Source organism: Etheostoma spectabile, chromosome 8 (assembly GCF_008692095.1).
Source record: "Etheostoma spectabile isolate EspeVRDwgs_2016 chromosome 8, UIUC_Espe_1.0, whole genome shotgun sequence".
NCBI lineage: Eukaryota > Metazoa > Chordata > Actinopteri > Perciformes > Percidae > Etheostoma > Etheostoma spectabile.
The window spans coordinates 1,288,180-1,299,128 of record NC_045740.1 but is presented as its reverse complement, the minus strand read 5'-3'; the positions used below and the strand labels follow the sequence as shown (position 1 = coordinate 1,299,128).

At 39.2% G+C, this 10,949-nt stretch overlaps 1 protein-coding gene across 1 annotated transcript in view; it reads right to left on the bottom strand.

Annotated features, from left to right (window-relative positions):
* Window positions 1–2,650: 2,650 nt before the first annotated feature.
* sf3b3 (splicing factor 3b, subunit 3) overlaps window positions 2,651–10,949 on the bottom strand; it is a 30,362-nt gene continuing 22,063 nt past the window's right edge. Inside the window, exons 22-27 of the mRNA XM_032522745.1 lie at window positions 9,960–10,085; window positions 8,696–8,908; window positions 8,394–8,492; window positions 4,238–4,381; window positions 3,926–4,030; window positions 2,651–3,807 (exon numbers count right to left, since the gene is read on the bottom strand). Coding sequence (XP_032378636.1) covers window positions 3,667–3,807; window positions 3,926–4,030; window positions 4,238–4,381; window positions 8,394–8,492; window positions 8,696–8,908; window positions 9,960–10,085 — 828 coding nt within the window. The 3' untranslated portion in view covers window positions 2,651–3,666. The remainder of the gene's footprint in view (window positions 3,808–3,925; window positions 4,031–4,237; window positions 4,382–8,393; window positions 8,493–8,695; window positions 8,909–9,959; window positions 10,086–10,949) is intronic.

Below are 10,949 nucleotides of genomic sequence, written 5' to 3'. Positions count from 1 at the left end.
GGTAATGCATTCATTTTAACCACTGAGATATGGGCTTGAATCAACATTGGGAGACCTATCCATTTTTCCATATCGTTCAAAACACTGTTCAGAGCAACTGAATAATTATGTTTAATGATCTGGTTTATGCAGGGGAAGACCTCAATGGCTAAATATTTAAACTGCTTAACAATGGGGATGTTAGCAGAGATGGTTGAGTTGCGGGCAGAATCATTCAAATAAAGTAGTTCTTTTAGACTTTGACCAGGTAATTATTATTAGGCTTTAAAGCCTAATAAGCTTCCATACTCCTCGCATAATGATTGCTATTTGTGATATTTGTTATTTAGGATTGGCTTTTTCTACTGATGATTTGGTCACTGATGGAACTATACTGTATTTTGCTGGTGTTCAGTAAAATTCATATTTGACAATGAATCTCCTTAACCCATAAAAGAAGCATTTTATCTGTCAGTTTGTCTGCAAACTTGAAAATCCCCAAATATGGAAATACCATCTCCCTTGTTCTCCCAAAATTCACTAGTCACAACTGTAAGTTAAAAAAAAAAAAAAACATAAATAAAGCAATAGCTCCCAACAAAGCACAAACAAGCAGTGGGCAAAAGAGTATAATTATATTTCATCATAATGAAGTTATGCAGACATTGCAACTAAAACAGAAGATTTCATCAACCCTTCTCTGGTGAGAAGAGTACATAAGTACTGAAGCACAGACAGTCTCAACTTTAAAGCCCCAGTCAAGGTTAATTGCTTTGAACATCTGGGAAAAAAAAAAACAACCCCAAAGATTTATGTAGAAGTGTCAGAGTAATGTGTGATTAAGGAGCTGAGTCACGACCCATGACGGCCATGCAGTCCAAAACGAGTGACACATCTGAGGGGGATAGTAAAGATGTGGCACCAACTTGTCTGATCAAGATGTAGTAGCATGACCACGGAAGTTCCCATTTGCCATACTCTGTAACAAAACTTATATTAGTCCATTATTCTATAGTCAAGTTAAATGGATTTTGTTTAGCATAGGTACTAAATTGTTGGCCGGGGTTGTAACTTTTAAATGAAGCGTGAAGGAAGTAACTCAGCCATTCAAAGTGCCATCGACTCAGTTTACATTATTAGATGTCTTCTCCCATGAGGTTGGGAGTCATCAAGTATTTAACTTCATTTCATTTTTTTTTTCCTGAGAAAGTTGCAGTGTTGCTTTAAAAAAAATCATGTTTGGACAAGGAATTGCACACCACAAGCAGTTTGTTATTATACTGTGTGACAAAAACCAAACCATTAGTTGTGTGTCAGTTAAATCTGTTTAGAGTCCGAGGCAACACAGTTAGCAGCCAATATTGGCTCATTATTACTGATAAATTATTGGTGGTGTTTATATGGTCGGATATGCAGTAAAGTATAAACTGCTGTATGTACTGAGAAAGTTTCAGATGCAGCCTTTTTAGGTGAATGACTTTTATTTTTATTGTCATTTTAAATATAACATGTACTTTAACTGTCATCTGAGTTTTCTTTTCCATTGCTAACATGAGTTAAAATTATTCGGCGGGTATGTTAGATTTCTTTTAACTTGATTCTCACTTTTGATATAAGTTGGGTGGAAAAGTTATGTTGATTTATATGCAAATGTCCGTGCCCTGCATACAGTTCTGTGCCCTATCTACTTCTCTCCTCAAATTAGCAGCACATCCTCTGGAAATTCACTGCAGAGCACCATGTTGTTTTTTAAAATGCTGCCTACGTGGTTGTTTTATAAAACAATGCCATTGTTTTAAAAGGGAAGGTATTGTCTGGCAAGTTTTCTGCTATTCTCCCACAGCAGCCAAACGCCTTATGTGCAGAAGCACTGAGCCAGATGTGAGGACTTCATTGTAGCGGAGTGTTTGTTACTGTGACAAACCATTCCCCTCGTATTTGTTGTGGTGTCTGCATCTCACCAAATGTGTGTGAGAAAGAGAGAGAGCGAGCACATCGGTGGTCGAGGGAGCTAGAGTGAATGATGATGGAAGGAGCCCTGAACAAGGCAGTGAATCAGAGAAATAGAACATTTCTGGATTGTTTCAACAATGGTTATGGTCTAAACCACAAATAATAAACACCCACACCTCAGCAGGAAGGTATTATGAGCGAATGCAGAGCGTCATCTGTCCATTTGTGTGTCTGTCATTTAAACTTCTGCACCGGTATGAGAAGCTGATGGGCAAAGGAGGAGTTAGGAATAAGAATAGATCGCACAACCAGCCCGCTGTTGGGGGTTACACACCCAATCGGGGCCCAAAGGCTCTTAGCTGACACACAAAGATCCCACACTCAGCAAAATAAGAAATCATCCAGGCAAAGGGCAAGGTCTCCGCAGATACCGACACCACCACACACTGGTAGAGGGTCATAATTGTTGATTAAGAGGGATTATTTGTCTATTATTCTTTACATTGTTTTTTAAGGACAACACTGTATATTATACATTTAAGGTATATAACTTTTAATTAAAACACTGCATACATTCTGCTCCAATGCTAACGCCATGACAAAATTACAAAACTTAATATTGGCCCTCTGATGTATTAATTATTGAGACAACTGCATTTATGAATCCTTTGGCTGAGTGATGGTTCTCCACACAGTGGCAGGAAATGACAAAAACACATGGTATTATAAAGCACAAAAATTTATTTACAAAAACCAACCACTGCCCCCATCCCAAAACCCCCAAAATTCAGTGACTACTGAGGAATGCTATGTCTGTGCCTGTGGCTGAGGTTGGGAATTTACAGAACTGAGAAGAACAACACCCAGCGCAAACCTTCAGTGTTCTTCCACCCACTTATTTAGTCTGAGTTCAGCCGTCGTCTAATGCCACAGTATGGCAACACTGCCTGAACCATGGCCTAAGGCTTAGAGTGGGTTAGTCGGTGGCTTCATTTTGCTTCCCAGTTGCAAGTAAGCAATATGCTTTAATGAGCCTGGGGCCAACATGTTGTGAGACAGACAGGTAGGTCGAGGGGCTAGGACTTAACAATACCATTGTGGACTATGGTAAATGCATCATAACATAATTGTAATCAATACGCATTAAACAAATCATACCATACAAAAACATGCTTGTTTAATTTAGCTAAGATCAAAAAGACACACAAAGTGAAACACACCTTCTTACTAAACAAAAAATACTAAAAATATTCTCAGCCTCAAGTGTCTTCTGTCCAGGCAACCTGACCTCTACAGTCCATAACTACCCTCCCCTTCTTAGGGTCCGCATGTGTGTACTCTTAGGGTGCAGACAGTTACTCGTCGCGCAATTGGGTGCGTGTGAATTCTGTTCACACCGTTGTTCGAATGAATTGAGGGAATTTTGGCAACACAATCTTGCAATGTATGAGATCTGAACTGCCATGTTTCCATGCAAAGGTGTTGCTGTGTATGTGTGTGGTTTCTGCTGACAACAGCATAGGGGAGGTGTGAAAAATGTAAAAGTTCTCAGTAAGTGAGCCGGTAAGTATGTACATGGGGAGGGAGATGACGTCAATGCTGTGTTGGTGTATCTTCACACGCTTAGTTTTAGTTAGTTATAGGTTTTAGATTCCGGGTATTTAAGTTGGCAAAGAGGTGCATGTGACAGCTTGTGGTATGTTTCCATGTAATAAGGATCATGAAGATGTATGCCTAGAAGGCGTAGCGAGTGCGAATGTCCTCCAGTTTCTTAGAGACCTCGGGTGGCGTTCTGTCCAGCTCTTCCGCCACACTTTTCTGCTTGTGAGGGTCCATACTGTTAAACTGCTCACAGAGATCTCCGTCAATCACATTCTGGAGAGAAAACCCGAGACAACAAAAAATTATAAAATATACCACATCTGAAGGAGGTAATCGGATAAGATGAGATGTTTACAACAACAAAAACAAAAGTGTTAAAACAATTACCAACCTTCACTGGGAAGTAGTAGGATCTAAAGCTGAGATGGTCTCTGCCGCACAGTGGGGGGAACTCAGAGCGCATATGCATCTCTAAATGCTGGAAGAAGTCATGGTCCTAAACAAAAAGACCAGGAATAGAGCGAAATAAGAAAAGAAGAAAGAAATGGAGCAGCCAAATAATGGGCAAAAAAGTACAATGAGGAAAAAGGAGATGAGAAAATTTTGAGTAATCAAATTTATCAATACATGAGACGGAGACTGTGTGTATTTTGCGGGCCACAATGATACATAAGCCTTATGTCATTTTGTCTGTGTGCGTTACCTCATGCGAGGTGAATGGGACCAGTATGCCGATGCCTCCAGACAGAGTGGTGTAGACCATGGACTCTGAACCCCCAGGGATCAGAGTGGTTTTCTGGAGGGATAACACCGTCTCTCCTACGTGGTAGTTCATTATCACCTCAGCCTGGACAGCCAATGAGGGAAGAGAAAGAAAGCCATGTGGTAGTGTGTGGAAGAATTCACCCTTATGATCACATCAGCCAGACACAAACAGATAATATACTGTATGTATGCAGATAATATTTTAGGGTGTAATGGTACCTATATTTGCCCTGAACCATTTGGTACAGGACACCATGTACGGCGTGACCCAAACAATTACTATTGTCTAGTCTATTTGTGTCTAGTATTCACCCTCACGGAACGGAAATTCTGGAACGGAAAACGTTTTGGCAGCGCACTAGTTGCTGTCTATCAGCTGTTTCATGCTAGTTGACGTGGCCCGGCTTGTCAAGCTCAGGGCGGCAAACAATTATTTTCATTGTTGAGTAATCTGTTTGTGGAATAAAAAATGTCAGAAAAATGTGTTTGTCCACAAAGATATTCGGTTTACGTTCATGGAGTAAAGAAACAAAAAATATTCACATTTAAGCTTGAATCAGAGAATTTATCATAAAAAATAACTCAAACTGAATACTCAATCATCAAAATGGTTGTCAATTAATTTAATAGTTGACAACATTACATGTCATTTAGCTGACACTTTTGTCCAAAGCGACTTAAAACTGCTATATATCAGAGGTTGTATGCCTCTGGAGCAACTAGGGCATGTGTCATTTCTACTGCGCCATCACCACCACTACCAACACCATCAACTAATAGCTTCCTCTTTGCAGCTCTAGTGAAGCTCAATAGACAATTTTTTGTTCATTTATTTATGTTCAAATGAAGCTGGGTAGGTCCTTGGATAAACTTTCAATGGCAACATCACCAGAATGTGTCAATTATTTATTTAAATAACAGCTACATTTTGGAAATTCTCCAAACTGATAGAGTAAAAATGCTCTCAACCAAATGACAATTTCTTCTGATTGGGCCAGTCACTTCCATTTGATGTGGTTACGGGCATTTTTATTCCGACTGGGCAATTATTCTGATCAGTGGAATATGAGGACCTGTGACAGTCTAATAGGAAAATCCCAAGGTTAAGATATTAAGGAATCAGATAATATAATAAGACAGTAGATGTGTCATTGAAGCCATGCAAGTCCCAAGATCCTTCTACATGTAAGTATAAAGTACATGAACAGTGGCCTCTGTACCCAGGTCACAAAGAAGACATAGTCAACCTCTGCTTAGAGAAAATTTGTCCGGATGGTCAAATCTAATCCAATAATCATCAAAAAAAAGTTTTGCCAATAATTAGAGGTCATAACCAGGGTGTACCCTGGACACAAAGGCAGCATTCAGGAGCAATATAACCACAGTATTAGTCTGAGTAAACTGCATTCAGGACATATGACACTAATGCCATGAGACCAAGAATACGCGCAAGAAAGACAACTGAGACAGAAATGTACAGAACTTAGCTTCCCTCTGGTGTGAAACAGGTCTGGATGAGACCAACAACAACGTCTCCTGAGAGGGGATTAATGCGTCCTTCTCAAGATTAAACATAAAGCCCAGAGCACAGACATAAGACGACAAAAGGCTAAACCGAATGCCACTTGCATCAAAGCTGCTATCAAAAGTTTTTTTTTTCTTCAAATAACACTTTGAATGTCTTTCATGTTTTATTTTAAAATTGTATTTTTGTTTTGTTTTTTTAAATTCAATTTGGTTATAGAAATGTAATTTATGGTGCTGTTAGATTGCTTCTAGACCAGCCCATTAATTCATTAATAAAGCAGGAGAGCAAACACCTTTTTGACCGCAGGAAAAATGTTGTTTATGATTGGCTAAAACGCCAACAACTATGGGTTAAAACTGAATATTTCGTTAGATAGAAACATGTTGAGAATTTTGGAAATGATAATGGCTATCTTTTTACCCTTCATTTTGAGTTTGGTACTTTACAACACTCAGCCATTCAAAATGTTTTGCTCACACGAGTCGGAAACAATCCTACACAGCTACCACTGGTATCCAATTCTACACATAGTGGAAAACTAATAATATTTGTGTAGCTTAATCTTGATCTTCAACTTGCAAAATATTATGTGTTTTAACAGAATGAATAGACATACAAAAAGGTCTTAAATGCTGAGGAGCTGAGGAAAGTAAGTCAGCCCAGGCTAATCGAGCCTTAGGGAAGAACTCCCGGTAAACATCATGACAGAAGTCACCCAATCTCCCCCACCCACCCACACAGATGTTTGGGTTTAAGACGGTCAGTCTTTTCCTTTTACTCAACAGACAGCTCTGTCTCCCTGACCTTGATCCTTTGAGATACATAAATCCAATAAAAGTGGAATGCATCTAATTTAATAAAAGACCGCATTTAGCCCAGCCATGTATGGATAATTAAGTTCATCCAGCCAGATGTGCTCTCTCTATCTATATATAAACGCAGACACGGATACATTTCCAAACACAAATGGAATTCTCAATCAATGTGCACAGAGGCAGAAATAGCTGACAAACAATGTGTCACAATGACAACTGGGACCAACTCATTATGTCTACATTTGAGGGACTTTCCCGGTCCATCTGCTACCTAAACAGTTTTTGACCAGAATTTAAATATGGGATGAGTGTGTGTGTATACACACATACACTTGCATCTGTGAGTAGGTCAAACTTGTGGTTCGCAATGTTATGCACTTTGTGTATGTGCATGTGTGTTGTGTCTGTGTGTGTCTGCAGTTGGAGGTCAGAACAGTGGAGGAGGCAGAAGAGTGCACAGGCCTGACTTTTTGGAATGAATCATTCAAACCAGCGCTGCCAGGGCAGGTTTCGTCTTTGTCAATGTCTTTCATACAGCAGTAACGTTATCTTTCCAAACGTGACATTTCCTGTAGAAAAGACTGTAAAAATTCAGACATTCCAGGTAAAGAGGAACACAAAAAACGTAGTCCGTGCCTGGCATCATGGCGGTATCGAAAGTCGGAAGGAAGAGGCAGAGTCCTATTTGATTGTGACTTTGTCAGATAAAAGCAAGTGCCTTGCAGTGTAAGGTGGTAAAATACGTATGTGGACAGTTTGTTAGAGGGAAACATCCCACGAATTTGAAAGTAGCCTACATTTGAGAAACAAACACAAGGAGGCTAACCTAGCTTATTCTAACAAGGTAAAGGAGCACGCCAAGCCGCCTTTCCCCAAAATGAAAGCTATCCCCAGTAAAGTTACGGGCAAAAATGTATGGATACGTAGGGCCAGCAGCATGACAGAGACAACCGCAGGACAGAGAAGATTACAGGAGTGCTTTCACCGGCGACCCAATAGCTGGTTAGTAAGTACGCAGGAACACCAAAAGTGGAAGGGAACGTGGGTTAATATGTGGATTATAGAGCCAGACCGATAAAGGATTTTTAAGGCCGATACGGATACAAACATTTGGTTATTTGAAAATCCAATACAAAAATCCAGAAACGCATTACAAAACATCAACAGATTTCCCTAACATTAGTTATTTGTAGTTATTTAGGAGTTCTCACTAAAATAATATGATAATGATTTGCTTTATTTTCACAACAGAACAGTGGAACATCAAACTATATTAAAGGTCTGATAAATAAAATGTATTAAAATACAAAATTAAGATATGAAACTTAAAGTCCTTTGAACGAAACAAAAAATCTGTGTTGCCAACAGGGCCATTGTAGCCTTTGGTGGACAAACTATGCAACGCACATAACATGTTTGACAGTTTGTTTTTATTTTTTAAATATTCATTTATCAGAATCATTTGTCATTATAAATTATCATTTATATATATATATATATATATATATATATATTTATTTATTTTTAAATCTGGAATCATAAATGCAGATACCAATGTATCGGGAAATGCCTAATATGGGCCGATGTCGGTTGGGCTCTAATCTGTATCGCTGGTCCCTAGAGTATGCTAGATATTTTTTGTTTGTTAGAGACCACAGACAAAAGGGGAAAAAAAAAATTTAGATTAATGTAACCGTGACCTGTTTGTACACTTTCAGAAGCCTCAAAGGTTTGACGAACAACGGTTTTACCTTCTGTGATGCTCCATTAAGGAGGCCTCTGTCCCATAAAGCTTTGTTCCCTGTGGGGTCTTCATCCACATCATCGCTGGTGTTGGGGGGTAGACGCACCTGAGAAAATTAAATAAAAAATGAAGACATGAATTTATTTAGCTCGTCAGTCCAACTGGGCTCCAGAAGATTTTTTTTGTGTGTTACGATCACTGTTGATGTTTTTGAGTCAAATGCTACAAAGGAGGTATTTGTGCCTATTCTCTGCCATTAAATGCAAGTAAGATATTCCCACAACCAACAATTAGTGTCCCCAGACTTACAATGCTGATGTTCCCAAACTTGTCAGCAGAGGCCATGGTGTCGTAGTCGAGCAGACAGGCCGTGGTCACCCAGCGGGGATATGTGTCATCGGCAAAGATGATGAGCTGGTTCTCGTTGCGTCGGTAACGAACCCAGAACAAGCTCTCCTGAACGTCAGTCACAATCACACGCTGGCCAATTGTGTAGATGCCAGTCACCAGGTTGGGAACGTGCTAAATATGAGAGCAATAAAGTCCACTCAAAAGTCATGACATGTATACTGTGGATGAAAATTGCATTTGTTTGGACAAAGGAAAACACGATGTGATGTAGTCTTGTTCTGCGAGCTGTAGTTTGCAGTACTGTCCATCGTTCCCGTTGGTTATTTTTGAATAACATAACCAAAACAGGTAAGTAAAACCAGTACAAGCCTCAGCTGGGTAAAGTCCACAACTGCAGCACATACACTTGTGTGTATGTGGTATCAACTACAAAGCAAATCATGCATCTGGTCTACCTCAAATATTTGAAAAGCCTGTTTATTTTTAATAAACAGTCTATAAACCAGCAATGTCAACACCTTCTTGCTATATTTATTTATTTTTTAACAGCACTAAAACATCTTCAATGCCACTAGTGCTCAGAAACTCCAAAATGTATATTTTGACAACTGTGTCAACTATGTCAATGACATAACTTTTAACGCCTGAACACAAAGCCTCTGTAAACAAAAAGGGAGACACCCTTATACCGATGCACATGGATGTGATTGTCAGTTATACTGATATTTGGAGAGAAAAATACCCAGGTTGAAAGTTGTTTATTCTTTGTAGAAAAGGAAGCACTTTGCTGTGATTCATTTTAAATTGACATGCTGCAGAAGTATATCTAATCTTCAAAACGAAGAGGCAAAAGAGCAGGAGACTCATTATTGAAGTAAACAATTCAACTTATTTAAACCAGCGCGGCTGTGCATGGCCAGAAAAAAATTCTCTCTTTGCAGAAGGGAAAAGCCAGTGTTCAGGTTATTTATCTACAAAGGAATTGAGGTTACCCTCAGTCAGTAGTTTAATGGCAAGCTAGTACAACTTTGGATTGACCTGTAATCGAGTTTCTTTTGTCACATTAAGTTAAGAGAAATGTGGTTAATACAGGTAGGTTTGAGATTTAAAAACCTCATTTGACAAAACTGACTTCTGAGCAGCTTTGCTTAACACACAAAGTGACTGTCAAATTCACAGCAAGACCTCACAGAAAACATGTGTGTTTGGGTCCTTGACTTACCTTGTTTTCACACTTGCGAAGTAGCTTCTTTTTTCCCAGGTCGTAGATTCTCAGCAGTTTCCCAACTCCCACCAGGACTCGTCCCTGGAAAGGAGCAATGGCCAAAGGCACGTCCTCTACTGGGGTCTGCCAATCAAAACACAGAATTAATTAACTGCAGCTAATCAGATCATTTTAGGCAACACTCGCATGCATTTAGGTTGAGTTGCAGCAGCTTTGTTTAAACAGAAATAGATCACATTTCCGCCCAACATGCCTTCATCATACACTGGTTACCAAAAATTAGCCATTGTCACTAATCTGGGGATAGCAATGTCCTTTCCTATAATGTGACAAAGCCGTGTGATTAAACATTGTTAGAATTAAAAAGGTCCTATGACATGGTGCTCTTTGGATGCTTTTATATAGACCTTAGTGGTCTCCTAATACCATATCTGAAGTCTTCTTCCCAAAATTCAGCCTTGGTGCAGAATTACAACCACTAGAGCCAGTCCCACAATGAGCTTTCCTTACTATGAGCCATTTATGAGTCTGTAGCTTTTTTTTTGCCACTTTTTCACATCTTTCATGGGTGGACCAAATTTTCTGGGCGGACAAAGCAGAGAAAATTATGCCATCTTAGCCATCTTAAATCTATTACGGCCTTTATATTAAATATCTCAGTATAGGAGATTAGTTTATTAAGGTTAGTTTATTTTGTAATGTGTAGGTATGTAGAGATTTTTAGAAGGAACATTCAAATGTCATTTTTGACCAGTATACTGACAGCTTGTATGTGTATTGGATTGATTAGATGAGATGAAAAAGTACATGTGCATGTGTTAGCGCCTTTCACAGTCGCCTGTGTGTTTTCCTCACTCTCGGTTTCAAGATGAACAGCCACAGACAAATTTGAGGTACGGCCGACCGCCACCGATTCAGTTGAATCGGCCGAAAAAGGCTGACAAAGGCAGATTAACTAAATTCTTAAAATCAGATTTTAAGAAAGAA